The sequence below is a fragment of the Sphaerodactylus townsendi genome, linkage group LG02 (assembly GCF_021028975.2).
Source record: "Sphaerodactylus townsendi isolate TG3544 linkage group LG02, MPM_Stown_v2.3, whole genome shotgun sequence".
Taxonomy (NCBI): domain Eukaryota; kingdom Metazoa; phylum Chordata; class Lepidosauria; order Squamata; family Sphaerodactylidae; genus Sphaerodactylus; species Sphaerodactylus townsendi.
This window is the reverse complement of record NC_059426.1, coordinates 53,571,689-53,590,611: the sequence shown is the minus strand read 5'-3', so window position 1 is coordinate 53,590,611 and position 18,923 is coordinate 53,571,689. Positions and strand designations below refer to the sequence as shown.

The window sequence follows — 18,923 nt, the reverse complement described above, 5'->3', positions numbered from 1 at the left end:
TTTATTTTATATTTATACACATACATTTCCCCCCCCCCCCCGGTGATCCTCACAAGTTGTCTATTATGGGGAGAGCAAGCGGAGGGAGGGGAAGGAGGGTGGCATGCAAGGGAGGGGAGGGAGGGAGGGATGGCATGCAAGGGAGGGAAGGGGAGGGAGCCCAGCATCTGGACATGGCCCACCCACCCTAGTGGAGGGAGGGGAAGGGAAGGGAGGGGTGGCATGCAAGGGAGGGGAGGGAGTGAGGGATGGCATGCAAGGGAGGGAAGGGGAGGGGAGGGAGCCCGGCATCTGGACATGGCCCACCCACCCTAGTGGAGGGAGGGGAAGGGAAGGGAGGGGTGGCATGCAAGGGAGGGGAGGAGGGGGGGGGGGGGGAGAATGGCACGGCGCGGGAGGGAAGGGGGGAGGGAGCCCAGCATCTGGATGATGGCCCACTCCACCTTAGTGGAGGGGAGAGGGGCTGGAAGGGAGGGGGTGGTATGAAGGAGGGGGAGGGAGTAAGGGATGGCATGCAAGGGAGGAGGGAAAGGGGAGGGAGGGGAGTCTCGGCATCTGGACATGGCCCACCCACCCCAGTGGAGGGAGGGAAGGCAAGGAGGGGTGGGCATGGGAAGGGAGGCAAGGGTAAGGCAGGATGGTAGCTGCAAGAAGGGAGGGAAGGGGAGGGGACAACTTTGTGACAACTGTGACAACTTTTTTCACTCACTTAGAGTCCCTATCACCCTCCACAATTTCCTTCCCACAGGTTCAGGTTTACAAGTAGGTCAGGCAGTAATGTTTTCCCTCCCATCTCACCTCTTTTAATACGGAGAGAAAGCCATGATCATTTAACATACCAGGTCCTCTCTCTTATTCCCAAAGACAACATCAGACAGTATAGTCCAGTTCCCTTTAATAATCACCCCTCACTCAGGCTCATTCCGCACATGCAGAATAATGCACTTTCAAACTGCTTTCAGTGCTCTTTGAAGCTGTGCGGAATAGCAAAATCCACTTGAAAACAGTTGTGAAAGTGGTTTGAAAACACATTATTTTGCTTGTGCAGAAGGGGCCTCAGACACTGCCAGACTCCATCACTTCTTCAAATCCTAATATACACTTATGTACAGTATGATGTTAGCTTGTTGGTGTGCTACTTCACCTGAGACCACAAATTCATGAACAAGCAGTCAACTTTTATGTATAGTTAAACATAACATTGTAGTAAGTCAGCTAAAGGTTATAAAGTTTATTTTCAGTTGAACCTTTGAAGTATTTCCCTGTTCAGGCACTTTTGGTTTCTTCCTTATAATTTGACCTTTTCCAGTCAGCATGAAGCTGCTGCCACAGATTCATATAGTCTGACACCTGCTCAATTCCCCTAACTACTGTTTTCCATTGTTATCTTACCAACATTTCCATCAGCTCCTATTGGTTGTTCTTAGGGAGAGGCAAAACTTCAACTATTACAAGCCCTTTGTTTTCACCACTTTCATTTTCACTCCGTGAAAGAAAGCAATGATTAAATGGGACAGATTGATCATCCTGGAGAGGAAGTTCCATAGTTTTGGTGCCACGATGGCCCTTTCTTGGGTTACCACCCATCTAACCTCAGATGATCACTGAATCACTGAAGATTACTATACTGAACAAGTAGGGTCGTATGGGATCAACAGAACTTACAGCATGCTGGTCACAGTCCCATAGAACTTTGGGGGGGATTTCTTTGCTTATTTCTTCCCTTAACACAAAACAGTCTCATGAATATTTCTCTCTGTTATGTCTTCCCAATAGAATATTGGTATAATGCTACACTAGACTTTATGTATATGTATGTTTGATATCTGTGTTTTAACTGTAAAGTAATAACTAGACAAATCCTAAGGATATTACATGTAATACAGGTTCTTCTGATTTCTAAGAAGCTTAAGGTTTTCTTGCATGTTGCAATAAGACACCTAAATTAAAATGCAGTTTACTCACTAATTGAGTTGGGGGTTTCTCTCCTGGCAAGTGAAATGGAACAATGGCCAATATAACAATGTAAGGGTAGCAATCACTGTAATGAAAACATGAAATATATGTTGAAACCTGAACACATTGAGAACCAATTGGTAACAAAGAACCATTATTCAGTACAGAGAGTTCTGTAAAACTTTTTAAAAGCCATACTAATTAACCTGCTATAAATTTTAATCTCTCTTCCACAGGCAAATTAAGTAGTGATTGCAATAACCCAATCTCTCAAACAACTTTAATTAATGCATTGATTTTACTCAGAACACTGAAAGACTTTCTCACAACAAAGCTAAAACTTACTAATTAAGTTCAATGTTGCACAAAACAATAGTACATCATTCCAGATGGAGGCCATGTTTCAGAATCCACCCTACACAGTGACTTTTTCTGATTAGTTCAACAATGAAACAAAAATGTCATCCAACTTAGGCAAGTAAGGCAAGTCTTCTGATGTGACAACTGAAATGGCCTAACATAATAAATGTGCAAAAGAAGTTACATATCACTCTCAACATTTTTGCAGAATTTTTTTAGCTGGGTAATAAAGGCGGATGGATAATTCTAATTGGCAATATCTCTGAAGTCTGTATTCAAATAGCTTGAATATGCAATGTATTTTGCAGGCAACATCGAGTAAAGCTATCATCAGCTATGCACAAATAAAACCAAAGGTACCTGTCCTCGCACTAAAATGTCCTGCTGAGCTCCCCCTTTCCCTCTCATCACCTCAAGCTCTGCAAAGCCAACCTAGCCAGATGGTACTATAGGTTAATGAAAAATGTTTCTTGCATGAAAAATTCTCAGGACAATGGTCTGCTAATGAATCAGTTACTTTTGTTGATGAGTGACTGTTGTATTCCAGTCTGGGAGGGGGGCATGTGGCTGTTGAAAGACTATCAATAAGAGAGAAAGAAAAAAGAAAGTGTCCACAGCTTTGTAGGTCAAAAGGGAATCACACATTTTTATGTCCTTAAAAATGGCACCAAGACTCCTTAATCCTCTAAGTAACTATATTTATTAACATAAATGTGAGCTATGAAAAAGGAAGAAAAGACATGATATGTGGGACACTAGAAGAGGCCATCTGAAATACAGTTTTGACAGAAACATCCTGTTTTTTTAAATATATTATGTCACTATCAGTAGCATAGTCAAGGGATAATTTAAACAAGCAGAACTTAAGGGGATCAATCACACAGGAAACTATTAAACTGAAACTGGAGAGGTCATACAGCTTTCCAGTTGCTACTGTTTGGCTGGCATACATCTGGTTTCCCTTCACTCCTTCCCAGTTTATTCCACTGCTTTCCTCTCTGCTTCTAGCAAGACAGTAAATGTCAAGGGAAGAGAATTTCACTGCTTTCTTGTGTGGATGCTGAGGGCACAGCACCCTCTCTGGCAATACCAGCCTGTTCCTCTCTTCAGAATGCCACTATTAACCAGTGACCTGGTCACTGACAGCCTCTACTTAGAACCATTAATTGATGTAAACATGACACAGCTATAAAAAGACTCCGTCCTTTCCATCTACTGGTTTCATGTAGTGCAATTCACAAAGGGGAGGGGGGAACCCACCCAAAACTCCAAGAGAGAAAGCTAGAAGGAGGAATGAACATTCCTTAGGAAAGGATGCAGGATTGATAGCGGCCCCCCCCCCCAATTTTCTAATACTCTTCCTTCTCCTCCTCCTGCACATTTCCGAGTAGCCATTTAATCTCTCTCACACACAGCACTTCATCCAAGAACCTTTCAAAGGGCATACTCCACAGAGACACTCTTTTAAACATAGCTCGAAACCTTCGATCCTCCTTCCTCCGTTTTTTCTGTCTTTTCTCCATCCATCAGCTTTTCCTTCCCGCCGTAGGCAAGCCCCCATTCCCTGGCCATTAAAGGTCAGCGTATGGGTTGTTATTATTCGTCTCAAAATAAATAAATAAAATAGCATGGCTCTCCTTAAGTGCTCTGTTTGCAAAAGAAGAAAAGTGCTCCATCAAGTCATTTTTTGATCAGTTCCCCCCTCCCCACCCTGTTACCCTTTAGCCATCACCATTCCCCACCACTGGAGCGATCCCTTCCAAACGCAAGGCCAGCGGCTCCAAGCGAAGAGCCTCAGCCCAGCCTCCAAGTCCCTTCTTGGGAGGAAGGCGGCAGCACCTGGCTCGACACTGCGCCTCACTGGGGACTCGGCAGCATCCTTCAGGCTGCTCGGAGAGACGCCACTTTCTCGTCTCCCCGCCTTTCCCCTTTGGCCCAACTTGGGATGCTGCACGGGAGACTGTCGCCCACAACCACGCTAATCCGAGGGGCGGGGGACAGCAAAGAGGCGAAGCCCCAGAAAGGAAGCCGAACCAGCGGCCGGCTGAGTTGCCGCCGACTCCTACCTGGTCTTGCTGCTGCGCTTGGCTTCCCCGGCCGCCCGGGTTCGGCTGCGCCTGCTGCTGCTGCTGCTCCTTCATGGCTGTCATTGTCCAGACAGGCGCGGGGACCAGGGCGGGGGGACGACGACTTGCACTTCCTTTCACTGGTCCTGCAGTCGGAGAGCCCTTTCCCTCGGTGCCGCGGCTGGCATGACACGAGCTTCCCCTTTCCTCTCTCGGCGCGGGGACAGCCAAAGGCCGGCGACTAGGCGAAGCGCGGGGCCCTCCCCCTCCAGCGGGCTACCCCGGCGGCACACAGGAGCCCCGTGTCTCGGTTACTGCAATGGCTCGGTGGGAGGCGGGGGGGGGGGGGGCTCAGCCTGAAGCCAAATGAGGAGCGCAAAGGCAGAAAGCGCATCCAAAAAGGCTGGAGCGGAGAGCTCCAAATGGGTCGGGAGTGCGCGGAGGCAGCGGCTGTAGCCCTGAGCCAACAGCCACCTGGGACTTGGGTCGGCTCCCCACGAGGAGACCGGCTGGCGTTACGGCAGCGGCAGTGACTCCCCCCAGCCTGCGAAGAGCTCCTCCCGGCTAAGCCGCGCAAAGAGGAGCGAAGACCCGGGGCGCGCGCGCTCTTCTTCTCCGGCTCAGTATCCCGCAGCCCAGCACCGCCAGCTCCACAGCTGAAGCTCAGGGAGAGCGCACAGCGCTGGTCCTCAGACGGCACATTCGCTTTCCCTCCTCAGCCGGAACAGACCATTCGGAAGCCCAAGCACGGGGGAAGCTGTTGCTGGTGGTGGTGGGACTATTAGCCACCGGGGCTGCTTAGATTACTACCACCCCCATTCCTAGTTTGCGTGCCTCAGTGGAATCTTCACGCCGGGGGGGCGGGGGGAGTAGAAAGGGCTCAAAGGTGGCAGACTCTGAAGCCTTGGATGGGAAGGGCGGGTTGTCAAAGTTCTTCTTTCTCCGCGGGCGTAAGTGGCTACCGCCCACTCAAATATGCACGCACAAAACCGGGCAAATGACGATCAGCCTGCTAAGATCGGCTCTGAATGAAAGGGTCCAAGGCTGGGACGCTAAATGAACAAGCCAAGAGTTTGTTGTTGTTTTTTAAAAAAAAGTAATTCACACCATCTTCCCCAAAGCTTCTGTTCTCTTAACCAAGCATCGGGAAGGAGAGGGTAGGTAAGCTATTAAAACATCCACTTGAAATTTACTGAACAAGACAATCAAAATCTTTCCCTTACTACTCTCAGATGTTTAGGGAGGGAAAAATGCATTCCTCTAGAGATTGTCATGTGGATCAAAATGATGTTGTGCGAAATGGAGGGATGAAAGACTGACGCATCAAAACATGAATGTAACAGAGCTGCCCTTACAGCCATCTACCAGGAAAATGAAGAGGACATATCCCTCCAGGTTGTACTTTCAAGCAAAGGGAGGTGGACAGAAATACTCTGTAGATGTGCATTTAGGCCTAAATTCAAAAATAGCTTTATTACATTAACAGAAGGTAGGGGCGAAAGCATATGAACAGTAGCACTCTTTACAAGCACCCCCCCCCCCAGGTCCTATTTAAAGTATAGCAAGTTTTACATAGTCTTCCTAAGAAAAATCACATCTCTAACAAATAAATTTACATGAATGCCCATTCACTTGAATGTGACATTGTCCGCATCATACGCTTTGAAACTTTTCTGATATTCAGCATGTGAGAAGCTCAGTCCAATGACCTTGCTTTATCAAGGGTTCACAGAATATTTAGTACTTGAAGCTAATGTAATCTACAGACATCTTTGCAATCTTAAGAGCCAGAATGTAGTCAGTTCCTGTCAATATTCCAAGCGTTATCTAGAAAAATGACTTGGTGCCCACAGTGATATGTAAGTCTTCTGCTATCACATTCTAAAACCATCCATCTGGTGAACGATGACAACATTTGATTAGTGTCCAGAACAAATATGCCACAAGCTATCTGTCCATGTCTTGTTTCCTTCCATATCTTGTTTCTCTCACCTGGAAGCAATGCTTGCTTAATGTTCTATTGCTGTTCTCACCAAGCACCTTATCTGTCTCCAGAATGCCAGGTTCTTGGCTGCCTTTCTGTTATGGCAGTCTGTCCTCACAGTTTAAGGAGGAGGGGGCTAGAAAAATGGCTGGAAAATATTAACAGCAGTTAACCAAGATGATCAAGAAAAAAGTGTCCCTGAACTCCAGGTGACTCAGTGCTTCAGAAATAATGGCATCCTTTGTTAATATCTTGTTTTGCTTTATGCTTCCTGTGAAGCACCACAGAATGCTCAGGGTTGGCTACTGTCAAAAGTGAATTAGAAGTGACTCTACTTCTGACACATCAACTTACCGCATCTCTGAAAAAAGTGAAAGTATAATGAAGTGTGAATGAATCAGGGATGTCAAGGACCACAGCTCTTGGACTTTCCTCTTCAATGAGCAGTGGAGTAGACTCATTGCTCCTCCACATGAAGTCTTCTGGGTGGCCTTGGGCTTGTCAAAGTTCTCTCAGAACTCTCTCAGCCCACCTATATCACAAGGCATATGTTGTGGTGAGGGGAAGGGAAAGCGAGTGTAAGTACTTTGAGCCTCCTTAAAAGGTAGAAAAAAAGCAGGGTATAAAAATCAACTCTTCATTTTCTCCTTCTGGATTAATGAAATTCCCAATTAGAGATCCTTGTGGAGACAGTTTAGTATTTAAAAGCATTGTGTTCTCTTACCAACTCTTAAAATTAATTTCATTCTGGTTTTTGCATCAACTGTTTTTTTTTAGAGGGCAACTACATACTAGGATTTTAAAATACACATTGGAAAATCTGACCTAGGATCTGCCTATGAGCCATTGTCCCTCCCTGAAATATGGAAAGTGATAACTTGAAGAAAAGCAGTAAGAAAGTCTTCCCAGCAGGAGCAAAAAAAAAAATACAAACAGCCAACTTCAAGCTGGAGAATTTCCACAGGATGAAAAGATTAAAATGTTCTTCAGTCCCCAGCAGATACCAGTCTCCACTTGAAATGTAATGTAGTCTAGTCTTCAAACTGTATCCTTATCTGAACCCTGTATGCCAGTCCCGTGTTGCTTCTAAACTTGGTGTTCAGTGGCAACTTATTTTTGATATTATTTATCCATTCTGCCCTGCTGCCTAATATATTGGATTGCCAACTGTATCTACACTGCAAGCAGCTTTTTAATTGTCTCTAAAATGAAGGAGCCCTGACCTTAATGGCTCAGGCTAGCCTGATCTTGTCAGATCTTGGAATCTAAGTGGGGTTGGCCCAGTTAGTATTTGGATGGGAAACCACCAAAGAAGTCCAGGGTTGCAACACAGAGGTGGGTAGGGAAAACCCTAATGTCATCATAAGTTGGCTGTGACTTGAAAGCGGTTTCCACCACCAAAGGGAGAGACATTCTTCTACGACTGAAATTTCATTAATAAGGTTCTCTTGGGTAAAGCTTAGTATGCCTTCCAATTGTCCAAATTATCTAATGAACTATCTCTACCCATATAACATCTCATGCTCTGAAGTTAAATATTTTAAAGACATATCTGTCTTGAAACCCATCTTGAAACCTATATTTTGGAACAATTGCAAGATTTGCAGAGAGTTTTGAAGCAGAATGGCTAAGATAACCTAGTCTTCTCCAAGAGGGCTATAAGGGTCAGTCATCTATGTCGCCTTAGAATGGCATCCATGTGACAATTTGTACTTCACTCCCTCCCCCCCACCCCCGCCACTGTGAACAGTTGCTCCTCTAGAGTCCTGGCATCATCCAAAAACTTTTTTTCATTCCAGAAGGCCTCTTTAGTTAAATCAGTCTCATATAGTGTGTGTGTGTGTGTGTGTGTGTGTGTGTATTAAGTAGCTGGAATATATTTAACTATTTTGTATGGATTTTAATATAGTATGGATTTTAATATCCTAAATTGAATTATGTTTTTATGTATGTTTTCAAACTGTTGTTCACTGCCCTGAGCCCTTAGGGGGAGGGCAGCACACAAACTAATAAATAAATAAATACATACATACATACATACATACATACATACATACATACATACATACATACATACATACATAAAATGGATAGTGAAAGGCATTTGCAATCAGAAATGTGCTTCCTATTAAAGTCAATGGAAATTAAAAAATAAATCAGGAAAACAAAAGCTTTGATAATGACCAAACTAAAATATATTTTCTTAAAAAGAAAGTGAATTGAAAACAATTTATTTTTAATGCATGCATTTCTAGTAAACAAGTTGCTATCTTTTTAAAAAAGAAAATATTTGGCCTAAATAAAATGAGAAAAACTGTTTAGGGTTAGTTGCGTAACAGTCCACAGAATAAGAGCGAGAGGCAAGAAGTAGCTGAAAGAAAGGTATGACACAAATAAAAATGTGCTCCTTTTTTTCCCCAGGAAACTTCAATCATTGCTTGTAATAGGCTTGCCCCAATGCCTCTGCATAGAATTGCACTATTGTTCACTTACAAAAAACCCATTAGCATCAATAGGGAACAAATACCCAGTAAGTATGGAAGGAAGGAACTGGTTCTGTATCCTATGTTACTATTTAGTAAATTCTTAGTTTAATTGCTCTGTTTTTAATTGATAAACATCTTTATAAACAGAATATGGATGATGGTTTCACACACTCTTTCCATACTAAAGACTGCTGTAGCCACAGTGTCCAGATTATCTGTACTTCCGATGCAGCACATAACACAGACCAAGAACTTGTTTCATCCAACTGGCAGTAATTGCATTCACAACTGAAGCAATTATTTTATAAAGGGTTTGAATATAATATGCTTTTAATATATCTTCAGTTATTCAACAATTACACTCCATGGGGTGCTATAACTAAGTATGTCAGTGATGAAGCAGAAAGCAGGGGAAATTTAACAGATAATTTATCTAAGCTGATTTGTTGGGTAGGCACCTGTATACTGTAGATATGCATTTTTGTGCCATAGGCACACAGAGTGGCAGTTGGGCAAGTTCATCAGTTAAAAACTTATGTAGTATTAAGAAGAGAGGCAGATGACCATATCAGAGGCAGGTGAATTGCTTTTAAAATGGGATTCCCTAGAGATGGCCTAGTTCCACTACCCTAGAGATGGCCTAGTTCCACTACTTCCATTTGCACACTCCTCAAATGCATACCACACACCCAGCAGTGCATAATAGTGTGACTGGCAATATTGTTTGCACCTGGGACTGCAGTCTGTAGTCAAGATAAGAGCACCAATAATCAAGTCTTATGTTGGAATAATAAGCCTCAGTCCACAAGCTATGGCATTAGAGTTGTTTCACCATATACTAACCTATTATGTGGTAGTGCATTCTCTGATATGGCTGTCAGTACCCAATTAATTTAAATGTGTTATGTACCTATGTTGTGTACCTGTAAGATATCTATTCATGTACTAATATAGGTAATTTTGCCCCTTGTAGTTCTTGAACTGGCAGAGGTGCATTTTGTACAAGATGCCAAGTTTCAGTTACATCTGGTGAGTGAGTGCTGACATGAAGCCAGCATTTATTTTAGTTAACACTTGATGTGCTAAATTCCATACTGGCATTTATCACAGCATGCCTACATTAGGGACAAATAACATTAAGAATAAATTAATTATCTAGGTTGATATCTGTATGTACATATTTTCCAGGAATACATTAAAATGCATGTGTTATAAAGGAATAATTTTACAGTATGTAAGACTTGATATTTCATGATACTCTAAAGAATGCAAACATTATTGATGCCTTTATGTAAAAAAAAACACCCAACAACCACCACCCAAAGTGCTCAGGCACATATGCTAGAGATGTAGCAACTCTTCCAAGTGTTATCTAAACTGAAAATAGCAAATTGCCTGGCTTATTCAGAACTTAGAATGTCTCAAAAAAGCATTCTACAACACCTTTTCCTTCATTCTTCTTCATTCAGTGTGGTGTAGTAGTTAAGAGCAGGTGAACTCTACTCTAGAGAACTGGGTTTGATTCCCACTCTGCCACTTGAGTGTGGAGGCTTATCTGGTAAACCAGATTAGCTTGTGCACTCCAACACATGCCAGCTGGGTAACCTTGGGCTAGTCACAGTTCTTTCGAGCTCTCTCAGCCCCACCTACCTTACAGGGTGTTTGTTGGGTGGTGGGGGAAGGAAGGGAAAAGTGATTGTAAGCCCTTTGATCTCCTTACAGAAGAGGAAGGGGGATATAAATCCAAACTTTTCTTCTTCTTCTTCTTCTTCTTCTTCTTCTTCTTCTTCTTCTTCTCCTCCTCCTCCTCCTCCTCCTCCACTCTCTCCCTTCTTCCATCTCCCCTTATACTTGCTGTTGTAATGGCTGCAGCTAATGTTGTGGTTAATGTTGCAAATTCTGCCACTGGTAGTGACAGGAGGAGCCAATGAGTCAATAGCCAGCAAGCTGCCCAACAATCAAGCAGACATGTCTCTTTACCCCTCTCCCAGTGTCCCAGACAATATTTCAGCAGAATCTAAAGTGCAGTGCATACTGGAATATGTTGTGCTCAAGCTGCCCGATATTATACCCAGGGTGTATCAATATGCTGAAGAAGGGAGAGACAGAAAGAGATTCTCTGAAGGTTAGCTGACAGCCTCCTAGCTGACCAACTCTGCCAAGTTCAACAGGCTAATACTACAAAAGTATTTGTCACCAACACAGCAAGTATGGCAGTGAGGGAGAAGTGTGTGTGGGGTGTGTGTGTGTGTGGGGTGTGTGTGTGTGTGTGTGTGTGTGAAGTATCATTCGGTTCTTCCCTATTTGTGGTATACAATATGAGCCAGAAAAGAATTTGTCAGAAATTCATTTTGAAGGTAGAATTATGAGTGTGTGAAGCTCATATTTCCAATTCCAATTTCCAAAACCTTTAATGGCATAAAACGCTCATATTTCTAAGTTTGGAAATGTGAATGCAATAAGCATGCCAGCTGTCTGCCCATGGCATGCAACCACCCATGTTCAAGCTATCAAGCAGCTAGAGAAAAAATGGCAGAAATGATGTTTCACATGCTGCCATCATTTCTCGGTTATCAGTGATATCACACTTTTGCAGCTATCTAGGAATTTCCACAATTTCCATTATTTGTACTGGGTGATAAGTCAAAAAGTGTTACAACGGCATTTGAAACACTCCCTTTCCCAAGACCTCACCCCAAAGGCTGCTGGGGGTTTCAGTCGCAGAACTAGCAATTCTAAAACATGGACATCATGACTGAGAGGAACCCCAAAAAAACAGGTAAATGATGAATCTGCTGCTTCTTGCTCCAAATAGCCATAATGGTCCTTCTGGCATACACTCCAGCCAGTGATAACTATTATAAACTGATTCCACCTATTAGTTCTCTCAACATTTAGAATGAAATAAAAACCTAAGAATGAATGAAGCTGAAGAATGAATGAATGAAGAATGAAATAAAAACCTGTTTGTTCTACTCTGAATTTATGGGCGGTAGTAAATAGAAAATGAGAGGCAGTGGTACATAATAAAATGAAACAGCAAGAGTAAGCAATACTTTAGTAATATATCATTTCAAGCCACAAAAAAGCATATGATAAAGCAATAACAATCCAAATGAAACAGTAACAGAATAAAGCATCAGAAGCAGAAGTCTATAATTCATTGGCATGCAAAGGTCTCAGATTAAATCCCAGAATCTCCTGTTAAAAGGATCTGGTGGTAGGTGAAACAAAGGTCCCTTCCGCACACGCAAAATAATGCATTTTCAAACCACTTTCACAACTGTTTGCAAGTGGATTTCGCTATTCCGCACAGCTTCAAAGAGCACTGAAAGCAGTTTGAAAGTGCATTATTCTGCATGTGCGGAATGAGCCAAAGGCCTCCACCTAAGATCTTGAAGGACTGCTGCCAGTCAGAACAGACAAGAATGACAACAATACACCAATGTTATGATTTAGCAGAAGATAGCTTCAAGTTAGGTGCATGGAAGAATAAAAAAGAATAGGTGTCAGGAGAGTATGTTTGAAGAGAAGATTCCTTAACTGTAATTAACCATCTTTGAACTTCAGTGATAGCTTGGATTTGTCTTGGATGCTAACCAGTGGTGGGATCCAAAAATTTTAATAACAGGTTCCAATGGTGGTGGGATTCAAACAGTGGTGCCGCCGCACACACCCACCTCCAGTCTTTATTGGGCAGGGAGGTTGCTTTAGTAACCCCTTCTTGGCACTCAGAAAAAAATTAGTAACCACTTCTAGAGAAGTGGTGAGAACTGGTTGGATCCCACCTCTGATGCTAACTTACATTGTTTTATCCATTATATAAAAGCTTAAAGATAAAATATACTACCAAACCCTGTGTGGTTCATTGAACTTCACACCTTAGTTTGTGGAACTACAAAAAAACCACCCTAACAACTTTAGACGAATTAATTTTTATCCACAGTCAAAAACTCAGTCTTTTGTATCACCATGTGTTTACTGTATAACATTAAATAAGTAGTCAAACTTGTACAAATATTTTAATCTCTGTATGGTGAAGTTTGCAAAATTATTGCATTTGAAACATAGAAATCATGTCAGCATCTGTTATTAAAGCTGTTTACCAGAGCAAAAATAATGAGTTTTAAATGTTTCAGTAGGAGTTGCTAAAAAGCTAGAGGAATTTTCTACAAATGCCTCCCTCTCAGCATATGTGCTGTTAAGAGGGATTATCTCATTATTTTTATTACAGAAAAATCATAGCCAAGGAAACCACTATTGAGCTTTTCATGCAACAGAGACGTGATGATTTCCACCGATTTCTCCCTGCCCCCCCTTCCCGCCAATCACCCTGGACTACGACCACATTATTCCAGACATTCCCTGACTCATGGGGAACAGTTTTTGAGGGCCTGTTATGAAGGAAAGCTTTGTTCCCATGAACAGATTGGAGACACATTGGCTTCATATCTTTTACAAGGAGTAGTGATTATGTCATCAAATTTCTAATCCAACTTCTCCCAAGCAAATCTAGTTTTAATTTAATATTAAAGATAGTAAGGATAATAGACTGTGCATACTACTTCAGTGAAGGCTCAATCAATAAAAATTATAGCGTTTTGATTTGCTGCCTAGACATTTTTTATTTTGATAACACAGATTTAAAAGAAGAAGCAGCTATGTTAGGTTACTGGTGGTTGTGATGTGGCACTGGACGTGCAGCTCATCTGCCAAAATGCACCATGCTGGTACACTCTAAGGTTCTGAATTAGAGTTTGTAATATGAACTTACACTTGTACATTAATACATTGAGACCAGAAGTTAAATGTCATTTTGCGACATGGAGCTATTCTGAACCAAATAATGATGCCTGTTATCACAATCCAAAATAGTGAATGATACAACTATGAAGGAAGGAAACTCCAATGAGGGAACAGTTCACCAGTATGTTTCCCGTATTATCTTCCACATAGGAAATCCTATGAATCTTGTTTGCAATTCACCATGTGCAATAATATATATCTCTATATATAAAAACCTAACCATCCATTTGTTGGTGACTTCCTAATGCCGAAACTGCTGGACAGATTGCCCCCAAATTTTCACATGACATCCCTCCCTGTTGCGGGCAGGTAATCGGACCTTCAAATCGCAGAAAGTCTATACCTGAGCCAGGTAAAATGTCTTTTTTCTGGTGCACCAGGCCATGAAGCTGGCTCTGTTTAACTGTCACCCTTAGAATGTTTGTGCAGCCTGTCTGTGGCCTGAGGGATTGGTGTGAGGACTTAGAATGTTCGTGCAGATGGGCAGAGATGAGCAGTAAATAGGTAATACTGTTAGGTAATACGAGTGGAAGTGAAACACATACACACTTTGCCGTGTGAGACCTCAGGTGGGGTTCCCCCCACACACATATGCAGGTAACTTTCACTCTCTGTGCCTCACCCACTACTACCACACAACACACATACTCTCATTCACATCCAGCTCATCCTCACACACCTCACTCTGCCCTCCCTCACATCCAACCACGACTTACCCACTTCCTCACCCATATTCTCGGGCCACACAGCTCTCTTTTACTAAAAGCAAGCTGGAGTTTGCCTTCTTTTCTTTCTAAGAAAAATCCACACCGGGGTGGGGTGGCGTAACCAACACTACTGCCTCTGCTTCTTTTGCACATGGCCCTTTAAAAAACCCAGGGAGCTGGCTTCCCTCCAATCTTGCTAGCACCCTCACTCACCCTGCCTCTGCCTCGCCTGACTGGGAATTTAGCCTGTCCTTGCCCCAGTGTCTTGCCTTAAGTACCCCAAAGCCAGGGGATCTGTGGTGGTGTACAACCAGCCTCATGGCAGTGGGATTCGCACTCTAGACAGTTCCATTGTGGAATGGAAAGGGTTATTTTATACTAAAAACCAAGGCAGCACCATATAATAATGTGAATTGAAAAGGGAAAGAGGGATTCCATTTGACCACCCCAAAAGAAGAAGAAGAAGAAGAAGAAGAAGAAGAAGAAGAAGAAGAAGAAGAAGAAGAAGAAGAAGAAGAAGAAGAAGAAGAAGAAGAAGAAGAAGAAGAAGAAGAAGAAGAAGAAGAAGAAGAAGAAGAAGAAGAAGAAGAAGAAGAGCAGGAGCAGGAGTTTGGATTTATATCCCCCCTTTTTCTCCTGTAGGAGACTCAAAGGGGCTTACAACCTTCTTGCCCTTCCCCCCTCACAACAAACACCCTGAGAGGTGGGTGGAGCTGAGAGAGCTCCGAAAATCTGTGACTATCCCAAGGTCACACAGCTGGTGTGTGTGTGAGTTCACAGGCTAATCTGAATTCCCCAGACAAGCCTCAAACTGCAGAGCTGGGAATCAAACCCAGTTCCTCCAGATCAGAGTGCACCTGCTCTTAGCCACTATGCCACTGCTGCTCCCAAAAGGCTATGCTGGGGATCATTGGACCTGCATGGACATCTGTGTGGGTTGCAGACTGTGATGATAAGGACAATTGCCACAGCAACGCGTGGCCGGGCCTCACTAGTACATAATAATATATATACATAATAATATATGAACATGCTTCAGTTTCAGTACATATATATGTGACAGAAAAACCTCAATTAGTAGCGGTTTTTGTCCAGTGTTGGGTGGACTGAAGTCTTTCTAATCATTTTAGAGACAGATAATTTATCTGACAATTCAAGATAATCTCAGAGGGAAAGCTTGGGGTGGGGGGTGGTGAGAAAACAAGCTAAGAGAAGGTATATTTTTCCATTTCTATCACACTCATTCTAAAAGATAAACAGAAACCCTCGCTGACAGCCTGTTTTTAGAGTCAATCTTTTGCTGTTCTTGTAGATTAGCTCCCATGATATTCCATCAGATTTCAAGCAACTCTGATGAGCAGATCTTGGGGAGTAATGATGACATATTCTCCAGTATCCTACCACTGTTAAACTTTTTATTCATGATTTCCCCAGTCTTCACAGCACGTTCTAAATGCCTTAAATGTGCACTTCCAGAATCCTTTGAATCAGGGACAATGAGACATGTACACTCAGTGGTTTTCTATGATTCTCTGGTGACTGTCAAAAAGAGACAACGAGGAGAAAAAAAATGACACCCAGGACATGCATTTTTATAATTCAAGAATTAAAAATACATATGCTAAGACCTACTCCCCGCCCCCAGTGTCATTAGTTTTCCCATGATTCAGAAAACATAAAAACATGCCTAAACTAAAGTTCTCCAATGTGACATAGTTTTATGTTGTGGAAATACATACTCATAGACCTTGATGTTCTTCGTATATGGATCCCAGTAATGTGCCCTTATTGCACTTTTTAAAAATTCTGTCTTCTGCAGTTCATAGTGTAGATATCAGAGGAGAGGAAGAGATATGTACCTGATCAGACTGCACAATGGAAATGTCATGAATTGGATTTTGATCCAATGAACAGTCCAAGGTGTCAGGACACAGATTAAATTATAAAATCTGATGTAATGGTATTTCATGATCATCCTGACACTCAAAAAGAGGAAAGGTTAAGCAATGGCAGTGATGGATTGCTATATAGGAGCAGCATTCTTTCAAGTGCCTTCCCTAATCGGAACTGACAGCACTGAGCATGAGATGTTTGGTAATATCTAGTATCTTGGAATATATGAGTAGGGTCTATTCTTTATACAATAAATAAAAATATGTAATTCACATAATCAAACAGCCACCCAGAGGGAAGGTGTTCTTACCATACATCAAGGGAATCACTGATTGTATAGGGAAACTGATGAAGAAAGATAACCTCCAAACAATCTACAGACCCACTAAGAAAATTCAACAAATGCTATGTTTAGCAAAGGATAAGAGGGATCCTCTAACCTCTGCAGGAGTCTACCATGTACCGTGAAGCTGTGGACAAGTATACATAGGAACCACAAAATGCAGCACCTAGACATGAATCAAAGAGCATGAAAGGCATTGCAGACTAATTCAGCCAGAAAAATCAGCAATGAGATAAACCAAGCTGGACACAGAATGTTATTAGAAAACACAGAAATTCTGGACCACACTGACAACCACTATGTCAGACTACACAGAGAAGCCATTGAAATCCACAAGCACATGGACAATTTCAACAGAAAGGAATAAATCATGAAAATGAACAAAATTTGGCTGCCAGTACTTAAAAACACCAGAATCAAAACAACCGTTAGTGAACACCATGCAGACACAGGATGTCTCCAGGCAGGAAGTAATCAAAGGGATTAAAATGCCAGTCTACTACTATGGAGATGCCCTCACTAACTGATTATGCACCTTCATTGTTACTTACATATGCTAAAATGGGTGATTCCACTCAACACATGCAAATCACACTTGCTAATTGCACCCTTTAAACTTGTTAACCAATGCAAATAGTTCTTTCTCCCACCCTGGACATTCCACAGGTATATATACCCCACTTGCTTTACTACCATCAGATCCTCTGAAGATGGCAACCACAGATTCAGGCAAAATGTCAGGAGAAAATGCTACTGGGACACGGCCATACAGCTCGGAAACCCCACAACACCCCAGTGATTCAGGCCATGAAAGCCTTCTGCAATACAGTATAGCAACACTTTGCTTTGATCATATTGGCATATGACAGAAATGCAATGCAAAGTAGATCACTGAAGAAATGGAACCCTCAGTACTGGAGAAGATATCTACAGCATCAATGTTATTTAGCAACATTCAGAATTCAGATACATAATGCAGCTGAGATATTTAGCTAATCTAAATAATTACAATCAGAGCCAGTTTTCATCAGTTAAGCAATTTTCTATATAAAAGACCTTATTTGGAGCAGAGGGAGGAAAAGGCTTGATTTCTGGTGTTTAAGTACCTTGTGCTAAAAAAAAAGATCACCACTGTCTTACATTACACTCAAACAGCCATGTACTTGAAAGGCTGCCATTGTGAATTAATCTCCTTTGCCTTCTCTGATTTTTTTTAAGCATCAGTGCAAACATTAACACAAATTAATGCAAATATATTCCAGCTTGAAAAATCACGGAACTTATTAAATACTTACACACATATTCCAGTATGAATGCAAACATCCAAGCTAGAGTTCGGAAATAGCATTCAAAGTGCACAATCAGCATACACCATTGTATGTGCTGGAAAGAATAATTTATTACTCAAGGATTTTAAAGTCATAGCTTCATTAATGTGACATTTGCCTCTCATTAATAAATAATTTATAAATTCAGTAGTAATACTATATCATGTTTTGACAAGGAAAAGGCGATAGAAAGCCACACAGCAGCCTGTGATCAAGTGATCATTATTTGAGTTAAACATGCTCTATCCAAAAGACCCAGACAATTGCAATGTCAATCATTACGTGCAAAGGGAATTTCATTAGTTCGTGGCCAACATCCTTTCAGGTCCCATGAAAAACCACATTCTATAAAACCGAACATCTCTTCCAGTACCAAATCTACAAGTAAGTTATTTCTTCACAGCAAGTAGTATGAATGCTACAAGTACAGTATGTGCAAGAAACAGGAAACAGCACCCAATGTTTTTGTATATCCGAAACAATTATTATCTCTCCTGCCAATGTATGTATTTTTGACTTCCTGTTTTGTCCTATAATGAAAACTATTTTGCTTTTCTCACTGCTCACTTTTCCCCCAGACAATAACTGAAACCTAACTTTGAACATCAACTTGGTAGTACATTTGCTGCCAGCATCTCTGTGATGGACAGAAGGCTGTCCTGCCCCTGAAGGGAAAATACACCACTCAGGGTGTTTCCCCACAGGACATTCAGTTGAGCTCGACTTGAGTTCACTGGAATTTCTCATCATGAATTCGACTCGCTGTCGTTCTGCACAGCAGCAGAGCTCAATCCTCCTTAGCCGAGTTCAGAGGGAGGGATGAGCTGGGCACGCCTCCTCTTGCTTCGCATTCTATTGGCTGCCGTTAATCCACCCATTGCCGAGCTCAGCTCTCCTTACCAGAGCTCAGTGGGCGGGCTGAACTCTGTGCGTCATCCACCCCTCTGCCCCGATTGGTTCCCTTTCCCATGACGGGAAACATGAAATTCCTTTT

General features: G+C 42.3%; 1 protein-coding gene across 2 annotated transcripts in view; it reads right to left on the bottom strand.

The window, feature by feature from the left end:
* DPP10 (dipeptidyl peptidase like 10) overlaps positions 1-18,923 on the bottom strand; it is a 709,371-nt gene that overhangs the window by 339,378 nt on the left and 351,070 nt on the right. The window contains exon 1 of one of the 2 annotated variants that reach the window (XM_048483324.1): positions 4,383-5,058. The exons of the other annotated variant lie outside the window; for it this stretch is intronic. Within the exon in view, the coding sequence (XP_048339281.1) occupies positions 4,383-4,466 (84 nt within the window). The 5' untranslated portion in view covers positions 4,467-5,058. Of the gene's footprint in view, positions 1-4,382; positions 5,059-18,923 lie in introns of those variants that run through there. 2 annotated transcript variants of the gene reach the window in all.